Source organism: Bos taurus, chromosome 14 (genome assembly GCF_002263795.3).
Source record: "Bos taurus isolate L1 Dominette 01449 registration number 42190680 breed Hereford chromosome 14, ARS-UCD2.0, whole genome shotgun sequence".
NCBI lineage: Eukaryota > Metazoa > Chordata > Mammalia > Artiodactyla > Bovidae > Bos > Bos taurus.
In genome coordinates this window covers 8,998,593-9,022,111 of record NC_037341.1, presented here as the reverse complement: position 1 = coordinate 9,022,111, position 23,519 = coordinate 8,998,593, and the positions used below count along the sequence as shown (strand labels likewise).

Sequence of the window (23,519 nt, the reverse complement as noted above, 5' to 3'; positions counted from 1 at the left end):
TTCCAATTCTATGTCACTTTCTAAGCCTGCCCATTACACAGCTCTACCTAAGGTGGGTGTCAGGAACTGTGGCTTGCAGCCAAGTCTGGCCCACTGCCTGTGTTTGAAAATAGAGTTGTGTTGGAATACAGCCTCAGTGATTCGTTTACATACTGTCTATGGCTTCCTTTGCACTTCAAGATCAAAGTTAAACACGGCAGAGACCTAGGGATCATAAAGGCTGACATATTTACTACATATCTGACTCTTCACAAAAAAATGTCTGCCAACCTCTGAACTAGGGCATCAATGAGAGTACTCCAAAGGATGGAGCAGAAGCCAGACCAGGAAGCATCTTAGCAGAGACCTCCTTTGAGCCCGACAGACTCATTCATTGGTTTTCTTTGAATAAGATCATTCAACCAGTTAAGAATCCAGGAAGTTGTGTTTCTTATCCAGCCATACTTCTGGCACATTGTACAGAGTGATGTCATGAAGAACCATGTCAACAGCTTTGCTGAGGGCCACATATTATAAACTTTTGTCCTTCCTGCTCTATTGGACTGAAAATCTGAAAATACCATAACTAGTTCTTAGTGACTCTGACTTAGTTTCTAGAATTCACTACCATCATGGTGGAGTGCTTATAAACTCACATTCCAAAGTTTTCTTGAAGTTGTAACATATTTTCTTAATTTTCTTATGGCATTTCAAGCAACATAGAAATAGCCAGGGTGAATTATAAGTCTCGTCTGAAACAGACTAAAAAATCCTATAATTGATTATCATGTTGAAAATGCTAATTAAAAAGAACTAAATGAATGAAGACAGATGGGAGAAAAGCTATTTTGAGTCAGAAGCCTATAAAAGAAGAAAACTTCATGTCAACACACCCTCCCTCACCAACAGCATTTAAAATAAATTAACCCAACACTGTAAAGCAACCACATGTGTGCTAAGTTTTCAGTCATGTCCGACTCTTTGAGACCCCATGGACTGCAGCCCGCTGGACCCCTCTGTCCATGGGATTCTCCAGGCAAGAACACTGGAGTGGGTTGTCATGCCCTCCTCCAGGGGATCTTCCTGACCCAGGGATCGAGCCCCCGTCTCCTGTGGCTCCTGCACTGGCAGGCGGGTTCTTTACCGCTGAGCCACCACAGAAGCCCAAAGTAACCACACTCCCATAGGAATGTTTAAAAATAAAATGAGCAGTGGCAAAGGCAGACAAGAGGATCACCAGTGTCTCCAACCTGCTAATGACCTGCTAATGTCGTCATCACTTTTCTTTCGGCAGCACCCCCCACTTAGAGAACTGACATACTCTCTGAACTTGACCCAGGGGTTGAGAAATTTCCTGCCCACCTTCCCAAAGCCCAAGACCACTTTACAAAGCCATTACCTGGAGGAGAGGAGCTGGGGCCTGGGAGGCCTAAAGTGGGAGGAGGTGCTTACCTGACGGCTCGGATGGCAGCCTTCAGGGTGGGGATCATGTCTTCGATGAGGAAGTCATTCCCGTAGCCCCTGTCTTCCGCTGTGGGGTCCCCTGTCCCGGCATCTGAGAGGGAGACACCCATATCAACGGCAGGCCACCACTTCAACAGAGCCCTTCAAACTCAGCCTCCCAAGCCTCTATTTCCATTTCAGAACCCCCGATGTGCTCTCCAGGGGTGACGTCACTCAGACTTTCTCAGCATCTCCCTCCCATAATCCAGAAGCCTGGTAAGTGCCTGCTGTGTTGGACGGCTGCCTGGGGGAGAAGGCGGGGAGGGTGGTGTGTGTTCCAGAGTTCCCAAGTGGCCCCTTTGGAGGCAGCCAAGGGCATGCACGTAGGTGTTTGTCACACACCTGAGTTCAGACTCTGGCTCTGTCAGACTTTATCCTTGTGACCGTGAGCTGGGAGGTCACTTTCTGAGCCCTGCTCATCCTCCCTTTTGGTAAGTGAAAGGGGCACTCGCTCCAACAGCCCCCACAAGACACTTCTCCCATATCTCTCCCCACCCCCTTGGGATGTGGAGGTCCCCAGGTGTCCAGACTACTCTGCCCTGGCCCCCTCCATCCTTCAACGTGACCTTCTTAGCAATGCGCTCATCACAGGCCACCCTTAGGAACCATGCGGTGTGTCTCAAGGATCCCTGCAGGGGTTGGGCAGGCACACATGGTGACCCCGGCCCGGAGGGACAGCTAACGTGGGCCCTCTGCGCCCAGGGTGAGGGCAGGAACCTATCACAGCCCCGGGGCCGAGAATAAAACAAGCCAGAAGCTGGTTCAGGGCAGCAGGAGCCGGCTATTATGTAGACTGCAGGATTCTTCCGCAGGGTACGGAGGGGGAAGACGTGGAGGACACAGGGTTAGGAAGAGGAAGGGGTTACCTTCAGAGCTCTGCCAGAAAGCGTATGCTTTCATGCGGAAGGCGGTGCGGAAACGCTCTTTATTGTTTGAGCCAACAGGCTTTGGTTCTTTAGAAGGACTTTCTTCTATGGCATCTACATTCAGAGGGGTAAATAGCTTTCCTTTAGTATTGCTACCACGAGGATTAGAAAGGCGAACCCGATCCAAGAGACCCAGCTTTTGGCTACAAAATAAGCAAAAGTGAACAATTTTCCTCCTTGAGTGCAGGCTTTCGTAATCTCCCGTCCCTCTCCATCAAGACGTATACATCCTCCTCCGCGCGGGAATAGGACCTGCGCCTCCGATGCTCAATCTGACTGAGCTGCTTGGAAAGGGACACGGCTTGCTTCAGATGATAGCTCGGCAACTGACTAGCTAGTACATCTCTGGTGTGTTTCTCTGAATTTGTTTCCTCATATGCTTAAGTGCAGCTTAAATGAGATCCAGGATATAAAACGCCAGCTCCTGGTAGCAGGCAGCAAAGCTTTGGTCCTCCTCCACTCCCACCTCCTCTGCATCAGCAACTTCCTCGGTACCACTCCATGGTGCCCAGATGGTGACCCACAGAGGCTAAGCCTTATCAAGTGTTCCTTAAACAGAACTGAATGACGTAAATGACACAAAGCAGGTACCCTAACCTGGTGTCCACAGACACCTCCCCCTCACCATGGACAGAGCTTTTTGGGGGGTGGGGTCCATGAGCTTGGATGGGAAAAGCACTGCATTTTAAATTTACTAATTAGATTTTCATTCACGAATCTCAAACCGAAGTTTAGCATGTCTTTCAATTATGAATGTATGAATGAACCCCAGTAATACCCACAATGCCCCAGCCGTATCCTGTGACTTTCTATAAGAAATTACAGATCATCTTATATCCTATTACCTTCACGTATTGCTATGCTCATCACTGCATCAAAATTACAGAATTATTCTACGTGCCACGATATCACATCATTAGATTCATCACAAAGAAACACACGTATTGACTGCATCTCAAAAGTTTATTTTGATAATTACATTTCAACATAATCAGCTTCTTTTGTAACTGTCTGCATTTTAGTTGTAAATTCAAAGTTATTATTCTGAGAAAGGGTCAGGGAACTTCAGCATACAGCTGAAAGTCTTCTAGGCACAAGAAAAAAGCCAATAAATCCAATAGAAAGTTGTCCTGGTGCAAAAACCATCTCCGTGTCCTTGGGCAAATCTGTGACCTTCTCAAACCTCAATTACCTCATCTTTAAAATAGGGATAAGCATGTCCCACCTGACGTGGTTGCTATGGGATGCTGTTTGTCAAGGATTTGGCATAGAGCCCAGCACACAGGTGCCCTATAAACAGCAATTTCTCCTTCCGTTTCTTAACCTCTGCCTCTCACCCGAGTGGACACAGGAATGATGTCCTTTGGTGCAGCACAGACCAGAAAGAGCCCTAGTGTGTGTCACACATCGATACACTCAGTTCAGCTTCTTTCTCCTCATCACCCGCACGGGACTTGGCACCCAGCAAGTGTGTGTGTACTTGTGGGAGAAGTGAGTGAACGAATGAATATGAATGTGGGTTGTCAAATCAGCTTTTCATCAGCCTGAGATAACTGAGTATTTCTAACGTTGATGTCTGGTTATGACAGTCACGTGCCTCACACCAGAAGCTGCTGCCATCTTTGCAGCTTGGTGTAGTGAGGTGGTCCTGGCCTTGGGACTGCAGAGGTGGGAACATCTCTTGTTGAGCGGGTGCCCTGTGCTCTCTGAACACCTGGTTCTCATGGTTAAGTGAGCCTAACCACACCCTGCTTAGGAGAGATCTGGGGACCACTGCACGTGATACTGTCCAAGATGCTTCTTGCCTTCAGCTTGGCACAGAGAAGGCACTAAGAAATATTTGATTCATGAAAGAATGAATGAATATATGGATGAGTCATTGTTACTCCTGACTCTGTCTGACTGTTCTCTGTCCCACAACACTGTTACATTAATAACCCACCCATCAGGATAAATTCAGATGGCTCCATCTTTCCTGAGCCGGTCCAGATTTTTCAGAGTGGCTTTCCTGACCAGCACTAGGTTATGACTAATGGAGACGAAATCAGCATCCGGAGGCTAAAAATACAGAACAAGGCAGGAAATCGCTGAAGACACACAGAAGGCTTTCCCAGCCATGAACTAAGAAGAGGGAGGTTAGGACAGTCACTGCTCAGGCCCCCTGCTTCCTGGCCCCTGCCTACCTGTCTTTGCTATACCAAGCAGATCCATTATTCCATCCGCATCAGACCCCTTGCCCATCCCCAAGTCCCCTCCTGCATGCCTTGGTGCACTCAGCCATGCTCTTTCTTCCCTTCTCAGCTGACCTCATTCCCATCAGCCCTTTAAAACTGCCCAAGTGTCCCTTCTTGGAAACTACTCCCCATACGCTTCCGAGACAGGCTGTGTTTGTCTCTGGGTTTAATACAGTGTCAAGGCTCTACATGCCCATGCCCGCCTGCCCCACTGGCTTGTGCAGCCCTGGAAAAGCAAGGATTCTGCCTGCTTATCTCTGAACCCACCCACACCCCTGCTCAGTACATCCTGATGTTCGGGGCTTTGGGGCAAAACTGACCTGGGGGGAAACGTCTTGAAAAAACAGGTGACCTAGGACACAGAACTCATGCTGTCTGGGTCCCAGCTTCCTCGTGCACAAGAATGGGGATCAGCCCGCGTTACACACGGTTGCGTAAGGGTTAAATGAGGGAATGCACGTAAAGTGCTTAGCTGACTGTCTGGGAGGCGGACGGTCGAGAGATGCTTTCAATAAATGCTGGCTGTCATCGTTATCTCGGTAAATAATCCTCTTCCCACAGAAACAGCAGGGGGCTAATGACATGTGTAAAAAGGATGGATAATATTTCCTAAGCCACAAAAAAAAATAGTGGGTTTTTTTTTAATGAACTGAGGTGAGTTCTCAGGATATATGTATATATATATAATTTTACTGTACTTAATGGTAGTCTGAAACATTCACCACCGTCACTGAGTTTGACCACAGCAGGAGATAAGTATCAATATATGAGGAGCTTAATTCCTGAAAAACTAAGCGAGACAAAAGTAATGGCCATCACTCTGTCCTGATTTGAATCTCAGCGTAGGTGCTGACTATTAGATAATGAAAGAGATTGCTTGGTTCTGTCTCTGTGAGTACTGAGAATTCACTTATCTGGCATTTAAATGCTTCACTTCTATCTCTAACAGTCTGAGTTGCTTTGGCCATGTTCACTTAATACCCCATTGGTCACAGAGGTCAGTTTATGAGACAAATTCCAATAGTATTACGAATCCAGATGCGTTAGCCATAGGTCAGAAATCTCAGCTCTGAGTTACTCACAGCCATAACACCTAAGAGGCTTATGGAATTCTTCCTCCAGCAAAGTGGGTGATCAGCTTACTTTTAATTGTGTTGCCTGAAACCCAAGACCCTAAAGGATAATCAAATGCAAGGCCAAGTTCATCCCTGAAACTCAAAACCCACCTCGGCCCTTCTCTGTATGGATTTCTAGTGCATATTTCAGGCCTTGTATTTGAAGGCTTGCAGATCTTACAAGAAAAGCTCTCCATGAAGCTGACATCAGATTTCCTTGGAAAGCTAAGGTCTCTGATTTGTTAAGGGCCGACAAACAATTTCCAAACATGAGTTGGGAAAACTGGAAATACAGACTAGAGACGGAGGTTTTTCTTTCCTGGCAAGATTATACAGTCCTTGCCCTGGGCTATTGCTCTGGGAACTCTTTGTTAAGTTGCTAAGTCATGTCTGACAGTTTTCAACCCCATGGACTGCAGCACACCAGGCTTTCCTATCCTTCACCATCTCCCAGAGCTTGCTCAAACTCATGTCCATTGAGTTTGATGATGCCATCCAACCATCTCATTCTCTGTCATCCTCTTCTGCTCCTGCCTTCAATATTTCCCAGCATCAGGGTCTTTCCCAGCACCCAGGCTCTTTGCATCAGTTGGCCAAACTATTGGAGCTTCAGCTTCAGCATCAGTTCTTCCAGTGAGTCTTCAGGGTTGATTTCCTTTAGGATTGACTGGTTTGATCTCCTTTCTGTCCAAGGGACTTTCAAGAGTCTTCTCCAGCAGCACAGTTCAAAAGCACCAATTCTTCAGCGCCCAGCACTCTTTATGGTCCAACTCGCACATCTGCACATGACTACTGGAGAAACCATAGCTTTGACTACACGGAATTTAAGTTGTGTTAAACTCTGTGCATTCCCCTATTCATGCTTCCCAGCCTCAGCACAAGCTGTGACCTGTGCCTGGGAAAACGTTCATCCTATCTTTTATCCAAATAACTGATTTTGCTGGAAACCTGGTCCAAGCAGCAGTCCCCAGGCCGGCTTCCACTTTTGGGTCAATGAGATAATCATTCACTGTGCATTGTTTTGAGGCTTTTCTCAACCACGGCACTTGGCCATCATAATGAAATCTTCACCTTACGAGGGACTCTCTCACTGTAGCAGTGGTTCTCAACCAGCGGTGATTTTGCCCCCAGGGGACTCGTGGTGAAGTCTGGAATCATATTTGATTGACATAACTTGGGGGGATGGTGCTCCTGGTTTCTAGTGGGTCAAGGCCAGGGATGTTGTTAAACTTCCTATAATGCACCCAGGGCAGCCCCCACAACAAAGGCTTATCCCACCCAAAGTCAATGGAGCTGCCATTAAGACATGAAAAGGGTAAGCTATTTGTTCAGAAACTGCCCTTTGTCTAGTTATCCAGCACCTAACACAGTGCCTGGCACATAGCAAGCCCTTACAGCATCATTATGATGTTGACTGAAGGAAGGAAGAAAAAACAACACTGGAGCTTCTGATTAACAAGATGCATCCAACCTCAGCTGATAAAGGAGCTGCTGTAGAGTGGAAAGCGCGCTGCCTCTGGAGGAAGAGAACTGAGTTCAAATAGCTGCTCTGTGGTTAATATTTCAACCTGGGTAAGGCATTAACTCTGATTCAGGTTTTATCTTCACCTGTAAAACAGAGCTCATGTCATTTATTTACCCAACAAAAATGTGTTCTGCACCTTGAAAATGCTAGACTCTTGGTAATTTGCTGAGGTTACAGTAGTGACCAAAGTAGGTATGATTTTCGGCCTCCAGTTAGCTTACAATAAGGTCAAGAAGTCACGTGACAGGCAAACAGATACATGTATTGCTAGAAACCTGACCAGCATCAATGAAAAAAAAATGCTACCTTCTCTAGCAGTTAACAAAGGATGCTGCAGCCATCAAACCATTACATTAGAGCCACCCCAGATGGTGAGCCCTGAGGGAACTTAGGATAGAAACAGGATGCCTGCCATCAAGATCAGCCACTGCAGGGGACAGTTCTGGTAGTCCAGTGGTTGGGACTCTGCCCTTCTACTGCAAGGGCTGTGGGTTTGATACCTGGTCAGAGAACTAAGATCTTGCAAGTCACAGGGTGCAGCCAAAGAAAAAAGAAAATAAGATTCTAAAATAGAAAGAGAAAATAGGAATTTCTATCATTCTAAGCCTACCTGGAGACACCAAAAGAGTTTTAAGAAGGAAAGAGTATATCAACTTTACATTAAAAATATACACATACATGTTCATAGCAGCATTATCCACAACAGCCAGAGGGTGGGAACCACCCAAATGTCCATGGATGGATAAACGGGTCAATAAAATGCAGTATAGACATTCACTGGAGCCTTCAAAGGAAGGAAACTCTGATGCCAGCTACAGCATGGATGACCCCTGAGGACATTATGCCACAAGTGAAGTAAACCCATCACAGAAGGACAAACACTATATGATTTCACTCACACGAGGATTCTAAAGAAGTCAAACCCAGAAAGTATAAGAGAATGGTGATTGTCAGGGGCTAGAGGGAGGGAAAAATGAGGAGCAGGTGTTTAATGGGCACAGAGTCTCAGTTTTGTAAGACTGAGAAGTACCGAGACTGGTTGCATGACAACGTGAATATACTTCCTAAACGGACATTTAAAAATGGTTAAGACGGCAAATTTTATGTGTGTGTTACCACAGTAAAACACATTTTTCCCCGCAAAGGGAAACACAGTGGCCTCTCCATGGAGAATGGATTGGAGGGGAGTAAGGAAAAACTGAAAGAGCAATGAAGAAGCCTTATGTTTTCCAGGCAAGAGATGCTGGTGGTCTGGACCAGGGAGACTGCACTGAGGAACAAGAGGAGACCAGAACTCGGACATTTATTTTGGAGAAGAGCCATGCCCGTCTTCCTCCATGGGTTCTGTGTGGCCGTGAGGGAAAGAGAAAGTTTCTGGCTGTATACAGAACGGGTGGGTGGGGACGCCGTTTATTTTTATGGGGACGCCATTTATTTTCAGTTGAGCAAATGGGACAAAACAGGTTTGGAGAAGAAATCTAAGGGACTGTGGCAGTCCCTTTCCTTGATACACACACACACACACACACACTTCATACAAGACTGTGGCATGAAGTGGATTTTAGTAAATGGTGAGGATCTGCCTCACAGCTCAAATAACTTAAATTGAGTATCATTATTAAAGTACTTTTGGAAGTTGGAATATAAAAATATAAATTTTGGTTTGTGTTTGCTGAAGAAACACTGGAAAGATACCTAAAAATGAAAAAGAAATTATTTATGGGGAGTGGACAGTGGAATAGGGTGGAGAGGGACAGAAGTTGTACTAAGACATTTCATGGTTTGCCTCTATATTATTATTATTTATTAAACTGTGTATTTCATTTTATCTTGGTCATGCTGCATGGCATGTGGGATATTAGTTCTCCAACTAAGGATGGAACCCAGGTCCCATGCATTGGAAGTCAACGTGAAGGTCGCTCATGTCCAACTCTTTGTGACCCCATGGACTACACAGTCCATGGAATTCTCCAGGCCAGAATACTGGAGTGGGTAGCCTTTCCCTTCTCCAGGGGATCTTCCTAACCCAGGGACCGAACCCAGGTCTCCCACATTGCAGGCGGATTCTTCACCAACTGAGCCACAAGGGAAGCCCAAGAATACTGGAGTGGGTATCCTATCCCTTCTCCAGGGGATCTTCCCAACCCAGGAATTGAACTGGGGTTTCCCACATTGAGGGAGGATTCTTTATCAACTGAGCTACATGGGAAGCCATTGGAAGCATGGAGTCTTAATTGCTGGACTGGCAGGGAAGTCCCTACTTCTACAATACTTTGACTTATGAACCATGTATATGTTTTTTAAAGAAAACTTAAAAATTAAAATTAAAAAGTCATTTAGACTCTCTCCATTGGGAAAAATTCTCAGTGGTTATACCATCCAGCCAGGTTCTGAATCCTCTCTCTTCCCATTTCTCCTCCTTATATACTCCTTCCAGCGTTGAGTCCTTTTCTGCTCCAGTCTAGATTTTTCTCATTTTCAATTCAATTAAAATCTCTTTTGTCTCTACTTTCAAGCTTAGCTCTGGGTCCATTTTTTTGCACATTAAAACTCACAAAAGTGTTCATATGAACAAAAGACAAACAGAATCCTAGGAGTGGTACTTTTAAATGCAAATCCTGCCCCTCCCATCAAGGGTACAAAAATAAGATGAGGTCGTGGGGATGTGGTGTCATGGAAGCTGTGATACCACAGAGAACTTGAAGATAGACAACGTAATAGATGAGGTTAAAGAATACCAAAGGCAAACAGTACTTAGTAAACAGCTTTGCTTGGGACCAACTTGACTACATTCTCTAGCTTCCTCATGCCATCTTTGGTGGGCATGTGTGTCCTGGATAAACTAACAAAAATTAAAAAAACAAAAGAACACAAGTTGAGTTTGGGACATGTCACTTTCAGGAAAACGGAGAGGCACCCTGTCAAGTAAATAATTGGGGACCTTGTCTTTCTTGTTTATAGCCATATTCCCTAAAAGGGTTTCTGGTACACAGGAGGTCTTAATAAATATTCATTGAATAAGCAGATGGATGGGTGAACAGATGGATGGATGATGGATGGATGGACGGATGGATGGATGATGGATGGTTGATGGATGATAGATGATGGATAGATGCATGATGGATTGTGAGTGATAGATGGGTGGAATGGACAGATGGACAGATGATGAATGGATGGAGATTTCAGATGAGTGATGGATAAACCAAGAGTACAGTTGCATTGCAGGCAAGAGAAAAGTCTTTTGAAGAAGTGGTCAATCTGTTTTGTTCTGTTTGTTGTGAGCTCAATGAACACAGGCTTGTAATCTGCATAGAGCAAGTCAATTCCACCTACAAGGGCTTAAAATCTTTATTTTGTCTCTTATTTTTTCATTATTTCTTCCTTCCATCTTTAGACATGGGAGAAGGGGGCCCTACACAAGGGCAGTGGCCCCCCTTTAGAAGGCGCCTCTGGCACTACGGGCTATCCTGAGAAAGGCAGAGAAGGCAACTGTCAGTTCTATAAATAACTGTCATCATTCATGTGCCAAATCTTTGCGGCTTTGATACCTTGTTTTCTCTCCAAGCGGGGGGAAAACTGTGAACGAAAGTTTATCTCGCCTGTGCTCTTTTTTCATAAAAACGAGAAGTCTTAATTGGGAATTAGATGACAATGAAAGTGGAGTGGCCTGGAACTTGACGGGCCTTCTACAGATGGCATTATGATTTCAGATTTTCAATCATGGGAGAAGCATGCCCAGCAATGTGGCAAAAAGCATCTATCTGAGCCCCAAATAAACCGAAGTTCCTAGTCTAGGGTGCAACAATATTCCACACGTATGTTCCAGTCTGGCTGAATTCTATTCGTGTCTGCATAGGAAAGGCAGTAATGGTAGATTGAATAATTCACTTGTAGTGAGTAATTCACCTGCATGATCTGAAACCCTGTTGATCACAAGAGGGGAGGGAGCAGGGAGCCCTGTTGAAGAGTCTTAAGGTTGTATAACTCCTGGTTGCTCGTGAGTTTTGGAACTTGGGGTGAGCCTGTCCTCTTGAAAAAGTATCTAGAAGAGGATCGCTGAGCTATCTTCCTGCTCTGCCTCTGAGACACAAAATGGCTGCAAGTTCTCTAGCAAATGCACCCTGACTCTGTCAGCTGTCCAGCCCCCTCCTCTACACCCAAATACCCACTACAGTCCAGACTGGTTCCAGGCAAGAAATACTCCTTCCATTTGAAAACCTGCGTGAAGGAGGCAGAGTCCAAGCCGTGTCTGTGTCTGTGAGCAAGCTGGCGCTGTCTATAATCATTTCTTTCATGTGGGATTATGTGTGTGATGAGGCATCGTGGGCCCCATTCAAGGCCACTTGATCCAGATTCCCAAGGGTCACTGTCCTCAAGTGGCTCCCATACAAGTTGGTCTGGGGTGCTACCACCACTTCTGCCCAAATTCTGTCAGCTCTGGAGATTGAGCTGGTGTCCAGGAGATGGACTGAGAGGCCTTACAAGTAGTTTGCCACAATAACAGTTTCAATACATATTTTAAAAATATACTATGCATATTTACATTTATCATTATTTCTGTTTTATAAATACAGAATAGCTGTATTCCATACAGCTTTCCATAGCTGCAGGTTCTGCATTCACAGATTCAACCAAGTGTGGCTCAAGAACATTTGGGAAAAAATTCCAGAAAGTTTCAAAGTGCAAAAGTTGAATTTGCCACACTTGGGCAACTCTTTACATAGCATTTACATTGTTTTTACTATTGATAGAGTGCTTGCACTAACTAATCTGGAGATGATTTAAGTACACAGGAGGATTCATATAAAGTGTTAGTTGCTCAGCTGTATCCGACTCTTTTCAACCCCATGGACTGTAGCCCGCCAAGCTCCTCTGTCCATGGGATTCTCTAGGCAAGAATACTGGAGTGGGTTGCACGTAAAGATTATATGCAAATATTGTGGCTTCTGATACAAGGCACTTGGGCATCCATGGATTTTGGTATCCACAGAGGGGTCCTGGAATAAATCCCTTGCAGATACCAAGGGATGACATGTATGCAAACAGTTCAACTGTTTCCAAGAGGTGGTCTTTCTTTATAACTTCCAGTAGGAGCCATAGCTCCTCTGATATTGTGACATGTTTTTGAAAAGGAACCAGAAAGAAGACGGCTGAGCTCCCTCTGTCTCTGCCGCAGCCTGTGGTGAGCATGGTTTACTGGGGATTGTGAATTACAGTTGTGATTTACTTTTTGAGGGCTTCCCTGGTGGCTCAGATAGTAAAGAATCTGCATGCAATGAAGGGGACTCAGGTTCGATTCCTGGGTCAGGAAGATCCCCTGGAGAAGGGAATGGCTACCCACTCCATTCCTGGAGAGTTCCAGGACAGAGGAGCCTCGAGGGCTACAATCCATGGGGTCACAAAGAATCAGGCATGACGGAAAGACTAACACTTTCACACTTTTTGAGCCCAAGAAGCAAATGAAGCAAGTTATAGTGGAAATAACGTGGTCTGAATATTCAGACCTGAGTTTGAATTTTGGTCTTACTACTCAGTAGCTGTGTGACTCAGGAGGTGCGTAACTCAACCTCTCTAACACCCAACCTCCTCAACCCATAAATGAAAGCATGAGAGTCGATTTTTCACTGGTGACGTGAGGACCATGTGAGACCACATATGTAGGACTCCAGGCACTGCCCAGAGGAGAAACACCCAAAAGGTGGCTACCGCTATGATCACAATTAAGTTGTTCTTGAGCAAATTTACATGAAATTGGCAGAGGAAAATGGTGTCCAGCAACTGCAGCGAACCCCAGAACTCTATCTCATGACCAGCACAACTGCCCAGGGGCCCCAGGCCATACACAACTGGACCCTCTGTCCCGACACAGTGATGGGAAGAAGAGGATTCATGATCACAAACGTACCTGGCTGCTGGATCCAGCTGTTCTTTCCTATGAGGAGAAGAAAATAAAGCATAAATTACATGCAACTGCTTCTCCTCTCCCCAAAATCTGTTTGCAAGCTTCCTTTGCTGAAGATGCAGGAGCAAGGCAAAATGGCACATATAGAGGGGGACGCATGAATGAGTTGGGGTTCCCCAGGCAGACCCTAGACCTCTCCTGCAACCTAACGGGCCTGGTTCTGAATTCCAAGATCCCTCTCAGCCATTCATTCATTTATTCCAGAGTTCCCCATCCTCGGGCCCACGGACTGGTACCTCCTGTCAAATGAGTGGTGGCATTAGATTAAAAATAAAGTGCGCGAAAAATATAATGTGCTTAAATCATTCTGAAACCACCCCCACCCCACCACCCAGTCTGGGGAAAAATTGTCTTCCACGTAACCTGTCTCTGGTGCCCAAAAGGATGGGGACTACTGATTTATTCATCCAAAAATGGTTCCTGAGCACCTACTCTGTGCCACACCTTGTGCTGGGTTTAGGTGACCTGTTAGGTGGTGGGGACAGATCAGGGAACCAAGGATTAAATGAGATAGTACATATAAAGGGCTTCCCAGGTGGTGCTAGTGGTAAAGCACCTGCCTCCAATGAAGGAGACCTAAGAGACCAATTCCTGGGTTGGGAAGATCCCCTGGAGGAGGGCATGGCAACACACTCCAGTACCTTGCCTGGAGAATTCCATGGGCAGAGAAGCCTGGCGGGCTACGGTCCATGGGGTCTCAAAGAATTGGACATGACTGAAGCGACTTAGCATGTGCACACGTGCACACAGCACTTATGAAAACGGGTCTAACGTTATTCAGCCCTAGAGAAAGAGTACTGCATATTGTCCTTCTTCTCCATTTCTAAGAACTCCAATAATCTTGACCCTGCTCATAAAAAAACAAGTTCTGTTTATACAGTAAATTAACTGAGTCTTTTTGGTCAGGCAACTTCTGTTTCTTGGGCCTTTGTTTCATCTCCATTTTTGTCTATCTAATGATTCCAGAGCTGCAACGACAGACACTAATCACAGATGGTCATTGAAATTAAAATGAAAGAAGATGAAAAATTCTGTTTCTTGGTTGCACTAGCCATAGATACTAGACAGCCACCTGTGATAAGTAGTTACCATGTAGGGCAGTGCAGCTACAGACAATTCTGTTATTGATATCACTTTTAGGGAACTGATAAGTGTGCATGGATTTTTTCGTTATTGTTGACGGTAAACAACATCCGATTTTTAACATCTGCCCACTTCTCTGCTTGTACATGAGAATGTGTAACTTACTTTCTGCCCCCCTCCTACTCCCCAGATTCTTCCTGTACCTTAGCCTCCCACCACCTACTTCTACTGGAACTTCCCTGGTGGCTCAGACGGTAAAGCATCTGTCTACAATGCAGGAGACCCGGGTTTCATCCCTGGATGGGGAAGATCCCCTGGAGAAGGAAATGGCAACCCACGCCAGTACTTCTGCCTAGAAAATCCCATGGACGGAGGAGCTTGGTAGGCTGCAGTCCATGGGGTCGCTACGAGTCAGACACGACTGAGCGACTTCACTTCACTTCATTTCTACTAGGTCTACCATTATCTGGGCTAAGTTGCTTCAGTTGTGTCTGACTCTTTGCGACCCTATGGACTGTAGCCCTCCAGGCTCTTCTGTCCATGGGATACTCCAGGTAAAAATACTGGAGTGGGTTGCCATGCCCTCCTCCAGGGGATCTTCCTGACCCAGAGATTGAACCCAGAGTCTCTTACATCTCCTGCACTGGCAGGCGGGTTCTTTACCCCTAGCACCACCTGGGAAGCCTCCGTCTCCATAGGCCAGCAAATCAGAAGACCTGGGTTTGGTCTCTCCTGTGCCCAGCATCATGTGTGACCTTGAGCAAGTTCCTGAGCTGGAGGCTTCTGTTTCTTCTTATCCAAAATTGGGGTTGGACTTCAAAGTCTCTAAGGTTCTTTGAAATTCAAAAGTAATGAGTATATAATTCTAAGTAATCATAAAAACAAAACAAAAAAGGCATACCATCATTCATCACTGGTAGCCCAAAACATACAAATATATACATACACATATCAATATGTACTTGTGTGTATACATACACACATATTCTTGCAAAGTAACAAAGAACTACACTTGCTGGAAATGGATATGACACTACTTTTAGAAATGGGCTACATAACTGCATCCTTCAAGATCTTTTGGAGGATCACAAAATCACGCAGCCACCGTGGAAAACAGTCTGACGACTTCTCAAAAAGTCAATATAGAGTTAGCTATTCCACTCCTAGGTATACATCCAACAGAACTGAAAACACATATCCACAAACTGGTACTTGAATGTTCATGGGGGTATAACAGCCCAAAAGTAGAAAGAGCACAAGTGTGTATCAGCTGATGAATGGATAAATAAAATGGGGTCAATATTGTGAAATATTATTCCATAAAAGCAATAAAGTTCTGATACACAAGACAACATAGACGAAACTTGAAAATATTATGCTAGGTAAAAGAAATCATAACATTTTATTTATTTATTATATTTATTTATTTGGCCATGGCATGTGGGTTCTAGTTCCCTGACCAGGGATCGAACTCAGGCCCACTGTATTAGGAGCACAGAATCTAGCCACTGGACCACGAGAGAAGTCCCAAGATTTTATTTTTTATATGAAATATCCAGAATAGGCAGAATAGAGTGAGAAAATAAATGAGTGGTTACAGGAGCTGCAGTAAAAGAGGGAACCAGGGGTGACTGCTAAAGGGCACCGGGTTTCTTTTGGGGGATAATGAAAATGTCCAGGAATTAGACTGTGGTGACCAATACCCAACTTTGTGAATATGTTTTGAAACCCACCGAGCTGTTACTTTAAATGGGTATCTTTTATGGTATGTGAAATCCTTTTGTAGTATATGAAGTCTATTTCAATAAAGTCTTTTTAAAAATAAATCAAATAAAAAACCTTTAGGAAGCAGGTGAAGACATACCAGTGTACCATCAGCTACTTTTTATTTTGCTGTGAAACCTATGGAATGGGTTGGAATATGGGGAACATTCTTTTCTCAAGGGACTGCCTTGTTTCAGAATGGTTGCCAAGTGAATTCTCTAGTGGCTTTATACTTTTGTCCTTGAAAAAAAGAAAGAAATGTTCCCTCCTAGTCTAAAAGCCATTCCCATATCACAGCAGCTGTCTACAGCACAAAGTATTCCTCCGAGTCTCTGACAGCTAGGACAATGCCTTATTTATAATAAATCAACCCAAAAGAATGGGCCTATTGCCAAGACCACGGGATGCAAAGCAAACAGAAATCATCTTGATTCAGCATTCAGTGTGGTTCACAAGCTCTGGTTTTGGAGTTCAAGGTCAATCTGTTCTCTTCAGGAGAAGCGACTGGCCCATTCTAAGACTCTTGCTCTCCTAAGGAATTTTGATACTACCCCAAACTCGAAATGATTATAGCTACAATAGGAATCTGCCTGCAATGTCGGAGACTCAAATTTGATCCCTGGGTCAGGAAGATCCCCTGGAGAAGGGAATGGCTACCCACCCCAGAATACTACCCAAGAATACTCCAGTATTCTTGCCTGGAGAATTCCCTGGACAGAGGAGCCTGGTGGGCTACAGTCCATGGAGTCGCAAAGAGCTGGACATGACTGACCAATTCATACACACACAGAATAGAATTCTAGAATCAGAAGGAATCACAGAAAGCATCTTCAGGGCACATACCTGCATGCTAAGTTGTGTCCGACTCTTTGTGGCCCCGTGGACTGTGGCCTGCCAAGCTCCTCTGTCCATGGGATTCTCCTGGCAAGAATACTGGAGCAGGTTGCCATGCCCTTCTTTAAGGGACCTTCCCGGCCCAGGGATCAAATCTGTCTCTTTTCTGTCCCCTGCATTGGCAGGCAGGTCCTGTACCACTAGCGCCACCTAGGAAGCCCATCTTCAGGGTAAGTAAATCTAATTACAAGTAAGAAGATAAAGTAAACCCAACTCTACCATTCCACTATGGAATCTTGTTTTCTCTCATCTCCTTAGCTCTACAATTCATCACTCCTTGAATTTCTTTGCCTCTGCTTATTCCCTTTCAGGTCCTCCCTCCATTCTCTCTTCTTACTGCTATTACCTTCCTGTAAGCCCTCATTTCCTCTTCCCTTGAATCCTGCAATCATTTGTTAGCTGATCTCCTGATCCTGGGCCTGTCCAATCCGTCCTCCACATCCCTTCTCGTCTTTTTCCTGAAACACATATCTGATCATGTCATTCTCTGCCTTCAGTGGCTTCTCTTCCCTTTCCGGATCAAGGTGAGAGTCCTTCATGAGTCATGTGTGACCTTCATGGTCTGGCCCAACCTTAGCATATACAAGAAGCTCAAAAATACTGCTAGGCTGAATGCCTGGACTAGAAGGTGCCATGTACCACTAGACCCTCTTGGGACAGCACCATAGCCCCTGAGCTGGGGAAGTGAAGCACGGCCCTGAGGTTCTGGGGCCCTGTGGGTCACGGTCAGGTTTTGGATCCTCTTCTCTTTGTCATGGTTACCCACTGGAAGGTTTTATGCTGGGGAAATGAGTCAATAGACCTCGATGTCCTCAGTGTCCTTAAATCTTCACCGCAATCTGGTGATGGAGGTGGAGGGAATACTGAGGCCGAGTTCAGAGACTGGTCACAAGTCCCATAATGAGAGTAAAGGGAGGTGGGAGGGAGTCACTAGTCCAGCATTGGGTCATGTCATGGTCTGTGAACCCAGACGTATGGCAGAAACATGCTGCAGAGCATGGGGGTTCCCACTCCAGGTATGAGTCTGAGCGTCCCTCTACTTCTCCTACCAGCTCAAGGGTCCTAGCAGTCCAGCCTTCCATTCACACACTTAAAACTCTGAGCTCAGGATCTAAAACCTGGCAAGGTGCAGTCTGTTTCAGAAACCCAAGTAGTGACCACAGGCTTGGAGGACCTAGATGTGGCTGATATTGGCCAAAATGACCAAAGTTTCTAAGCTCCAGTTGGCTCATTTGCAAAAGGAGCCTGGTGACACCAACCACCCAGCCTGTCTCCAAGGGCTCCTGTGTTAAAATCACCAGGGATGCCTGTTTGAGAGGCTTCAACTATTCCAATGCCATTAAAACTTGTTGAGGGCTTCCCTGGTGGCTCAGAGGTAAAAAAATCTGCTTGCAATGTGGGAGACACAGGAGACCTGGGTTCGATCCCTGGGTTGGGGAGACCCCCTGGAGGAGGAAGTGGCAACCCACTCTAGTATTCTTGCCAGGAAAATCCCTTGGACAGAGGAGCCTGGTGGGCTACAGTCCATGGGATCACAAAGAGTCAGACACGACTGATGCGACTAAGCACACAGCACAAAACCGCTGAAGGATGCAGGATCCGCATGTCCACATCCCCCACTGATTATAACCCATCTTAACATCTGAGAACCTCTGACTTATTTCACAGGGTGCCTGTGAGTATTAAATCAATGTCAACTTGTATTCCAGGAGCATACTGGATGTCCATAAATATTCATTTCCCTTCCCTTTTCATAGGCGCTGGCCATTGGAAATGGAATGTAATTTTTTTTCCCTGAAGACTCTCATTTAATTTCTCACTTCTGAGAATACAAAACATCTCTGGGCCCCCAGAGGACTCCCCCAGATGCTTCTTCCCCTGCCCTTTTCTGGTCTGAGGGTGAAAGGCACGACTATCCTGGCCTCCAGGATGGCCAGGGTAGCCCATTGCACCCACTCCTCACTTCCTCAGCCACTGACCCTGCTCCAACATTGACCGGACCTTCTTTCAGCCACTCCACACTGGAAACCCTGGGCAACATCCTGAGGTCATCTGGGGAGCCTCAAAAAATACTGGGCTGCACCCCCGTACCTGCCTCCTCCCCTTGGGATTATGATTTAATCAGCCTGGGGATGGTCTGGGCATTGGGATATTTTAAGCTCTAATGAGTCTAACATGAGGCCCAGACTGAGAACCACCGCCCTCCAGGATGTCTTCCAGGAACCATGAAGGCCACAAGCACACATACAGACCCACGGAGAGGGTGGTGAGTCATGCCCTGAGCGTTCAGCTGAGTGGCCACTTGCCTGAAGAATGGAAAAGAGACGACTGATTCATAGAACCTCCACGTCGCCACGAGATCAATCCTGTTGGGGTTGGTAGCATAGTACCTCCAGGCGGCCTGGGGAGGAGATACGAGGGGTGGGAATGAGCTGGTGTCACCCAGAAGGTCACTCAGAATCCCACAACTTTGAAACAGTCAGCCCTGGACACCTCAGGGTTCAGTGCACACTGAGGTCATACCCAGGGAAGCCAGATTCTTGGCCTTTTGTAGCTCCTATGGGAAGAAAAACCTCCTTGACCTTATCATCTCAGATGGAGAAAATCGACGTAGTAGCGGGTAGGGTAGAGAAGTGAATTACCGTGGAGAGGGGAATCTGGGTTTAAGAGCCCTGAAAGGAGCAGGGATTCCTGCTGTTGCAGGATTCCTTGAGATTTCTCAAGAAGGTGGGAAGACAAACAGTCTTTTGTGCCACTTCTGGGTGCAAAAGACAGTCTGGCAGGTAAGGTTTTGATTCTAATGCACTAGATCTTCTGTATACCGTGATGGTTTGGGGGCGGGGAGGATAACAGGGCAGACTCTTGGAGACCAGAACTGCCTTAGAAACTACAAGCTGCAAGATAACACCGTGCACCATCCTGCATCAGCCCCGCAGGGACACTCACTACAACTGGAGGCAGTGTCATGGGAGGCCATGCGGACGGTCTGTCCCAGGCAGCCAGCCAGAGCCAGAACACTCTCCCTTCCTGTTCTCTCTGCTCCCAGCAGCCTGTAAAACCACGAAGCAAGAACTCTCTCTGAAGGAGAAGAGGGAGCACTCTGCCCCTCCTGTCATCTCTCACTATTGTCCCAGCTCCCAGCCCAGGAGACCGCACCCGCACGCTGGCCGTCTGCTGGCTGGGGGTAAACGGTGAACTGGTCGGCACTGTGCACACGCGGGCATCTCTCCCTCTCTGGACTTATCAGCTCTCTATCACGAGCAGAGGTAAGGGCCCACATCTCCTTGCAGCGGATTGGCCACGCACCTGTGCTCTAGGCTGACTCTTCCTTGTGGGTTCCCCGTTCAAGACTGGTGAGAATAGAAGGGGAGAAAAGCTAGTGTGGACCCAAGTCCAGGCCAAGTTCACCCGTCAAGGGTGAAGCAGCTGGTGGGCGGGCGCCTGTCTAAGTCCTGTGTCTAGTCTTTGACTGGCTTAGAACTTGGATGGGAGAGTGATGGGATGGTCACTTTCAGGACACACAGAGTGACTAGTCATAGAGATAAACCATAGCAATACCCAGAGTTGTGGAAAGCAGGCTTGGTCCTGGGTCTATCCCAGATCACGGTATGCCCACTCCTTTAGAATCATACGGATGTGCGTGCACGCACACACACACACACACAGACACATGCACACACATACACACAGACATAGACAGACACAGACACACACACATACACATAGACACACACAGACACATGCCCAGATGCGTGGCCCCCGTCCAGTTCAGCCCCAGGCAGACAGACCTGGATGAGCTCAGCAGCGGGCTTCCTCCTTTTCTCAAAGTGCTTCTGGCGGTGCTGTTCCTGCACCTTGAGCGCGAGCCCGGACCCCAGGATGCCCTGAAGGGAGAGGTCAGGCCCTGAGGTCAGCTCCCCCAAGCCTCTCCTGGAGCCCCACCCCGACTCTCAGGCCCCAGTGATGACACCGAGCGAAGGGGAGAAGAAAAGATCCCGTCTTCGTTTTCCAGGTAGTGGGGGCCGGGTTAAGTGGGGCCTGGAAGTCAGTGTTCAATCCCCGACTCTGCCACTCCCAGCAGGGAGGCCCTGGCCAGCCTCTTCTCTGCTGCATCTCAGGTTCTTCCACAGGGAAGTCAGATAGCAGCACCCACCTCACAGTTATGTGAGGAAAAAATGAGATGACGTAACAGGGACTGCCTAGTAAGGAGTAGGAGGCGCAACAGATTCCCAGTTAATATTAGTGGAATTTAAAAAATATTTCAGTTGCTTGAATTGTCACGTGAGACTTTTACTCTGGCTGGCATTTCTCCGAATTGTGATCTGTTTTGATTTCTAGGTCAAACTCTCACGTGAGGGGGGTGGGGTGGGGGGGCACACCCCTTTCAAGTTGAGAGACCATGTCCCATGCCCACAGCCCCTTATCTTTTATAGATAAAGAAACTGAGAGTCAGAAAGGTCATCTTCCCAAGGTCAAACATCTTAGGAAAAAACACTGGATGGCTGCAATGGACGAAGGGAGGGCTGCCATGGACAAAGAGCCTCAGTATCAAAAGGATGGGAGATGAAGGGCAAGGAAGAGGGGTTGTTACACCGGAAGGTTCTTTGCAAGCTTTGTGATTAAGAGCCACGCTTGAAGGAGCAGGCCTGGCTCTACAACCCAATAGCCCTGTGACTATGGAAACCTAACTGACCCAGTGAAGCCTGTCTCCTCATCTGGAAAATGGGGAGAAATGCACACCAAACTCCAAATGTTTTTACAAAGATTAAATGAGACAGTGTAGGGGAAGCACGTGGCGTGAATCTAGTTCACAGCAAGTTCAACAATGCTGTATATTATTACTGTTGTTATGACGCCGTTGGGCACTGGGCTTTGGGGAAGTTATTCTACCAGGGATCAAGAGTTTGAGGGAAATGCATTTTTTTACACAAACTAGAAGATGACAGGGCAGAGAAGGGAACTCACAAATATAAAGGGCTCGCTATGTGCACGGAATATGGGGTGAAAGACATAATCAAACCCCCACGGGGCTCACATTCTCCCGGGGAAGCAGATTTGGAATCTGAAATCCCAGGTGGACTCAGAAATGCTTTTACAGAGCGATACCCAGAGGAGGGAGTGCTGAACTCAGCCTAAAGAAGGCAGCATTGAACTGCGTCTGGAGGATAAACAACATGTCCCTGTATAACACAGGGAACTATATCCAATATCCTGCGATAAGCCATAATAGAAAAGAATGCTTTAAAAAACAATATGAGCTCAGCTTGGTGCTCTGTGATGACCTAGAAGGGCGGGATGGGAGGGAGGTCCAAGAAGGAGGGGATATATGTAAACATATGGCCAATTCACTTAGCTGTATAGCAGAAAGTAACGCAGCATTATAAAGCAATTATACCCCAACTTTTAAATAAAGAATGCCTATATGTAGATATGTCACTTCGCTATACAGCAGATGTTCACAACACTGTAAATCAACTATAGTTCAATAATTTTTTTTTTTTTAAAGGAAACTGAGTCTTGAAAGAGGAGTAGGTGTTTGGGGGGATCACTCCTGGCACAGAGAGCCACACAGCCTGTGGCAGAGACAGGACAGCTATTGAGTTGATGGGGCTGGAAATCAGGATACGAGAAGGTGGAAGATGAGTCTGGATGGCTGAGCTGGGGCCAGGCAGTGACAGATCCTGCCCATCATCGAGGGAGAACAGTAAGAGCACTCACGGCTGGCAGGGCAAAAAAGGAGACTCCGATTAAGGAAAAGGTGGCTGCGATCAGACGGCCTTCCCACGTTTTGGGCGTCTTGTCTCCGTAGCCAATGGTGGCCAGTGTGATCTGAAAAGAGAAGCGTTTAGACACGGGGCTTCCCAGCGGGGAGGAGGTCAGTGATGTATCAGCCGAGCTTTACCCATAAGCCTTTGTACTGACTGCGGCACTGTCCCATTTAGAATAGCACTCCCGTGGGAGAGAAGGTGCTAATGACCAGCAATCTTATATAGGAGCCTTGAGACCACATCTGTTTCTAAGCTAAGGATTTCTTCCCTATAGTCAATCAGTCAACAGGTACTTCAAGAATTGCAAACATGTATATGTGCATATATATTCATGTGTATGTTTGCAAATGCATGACTTTGTATATAGCCATGATTCTGAATGTATGTGCTCTTGTGCATGTATTTATGTGTACTGTGTATATAGGTGTGCGTGTCTAATGTCTGGGCCCGTGTCTGTCCAGGTGTATGTTGAATATTCCTCTGTGAATTTACACTTGTAGGTTATCAGCAAACGTCTACTTATGAACAGAGAAGGCAGGCTACAGGAGTAGTTAAGAGTGTGGCCTCTGGAACTCAAATGCTTGAGCTCAAATCCCAGGTTAAGCACTAACTTGGCTCAGAGAGCTTTGAATTAGTGACTCAACCCCTTCAAGCCTCAGGTTCTCGAATTTGAAAAAGTGAAAGTGTTATAGTAGCTCAGCCATGTCCAACTCCTTGCCATCCGATAGACTGTAGCCCGCCAGGCTCCTCTGTCCAAGGAATTCTC

The 23,519-nt window shown here is 46.4% G+C and overlaps 1 protein-coding gene across 2 annotated transcripts in view; it reads right to left on the bottom strand.

Moving 5' to 3' along the window:
* The window catches only part of KCNQ3 (potassium voltage-gated channel subfamily Q member 3), a 291,957-nt gene that overhangs the window by 7,899 nt on the left and 260,539 nt on the right, over nt 1-23,519 (bottom strand). For both annotated transcript variants that reach the window (XM_015474407.3, NM_174374.2), the window contains 6 exon segments: nt 22,704-22,814; nt 20,774-20,869; nt 19,292-19,386; nt 13,188-13,214; nt 2,349-2,551; nt 1,432-1,534 (listed from right to left, as the gene is read on the bottom strand). In XM_015474407.3, the coding sequence (XP_015329893.1) occupies nt 1,432-1,534; nt 2,349-2,551; nt 13,188-13,214; nt 19,292-19,386; nt 20,774-20,869; nt 22,704-22,814 (635 nt within the window).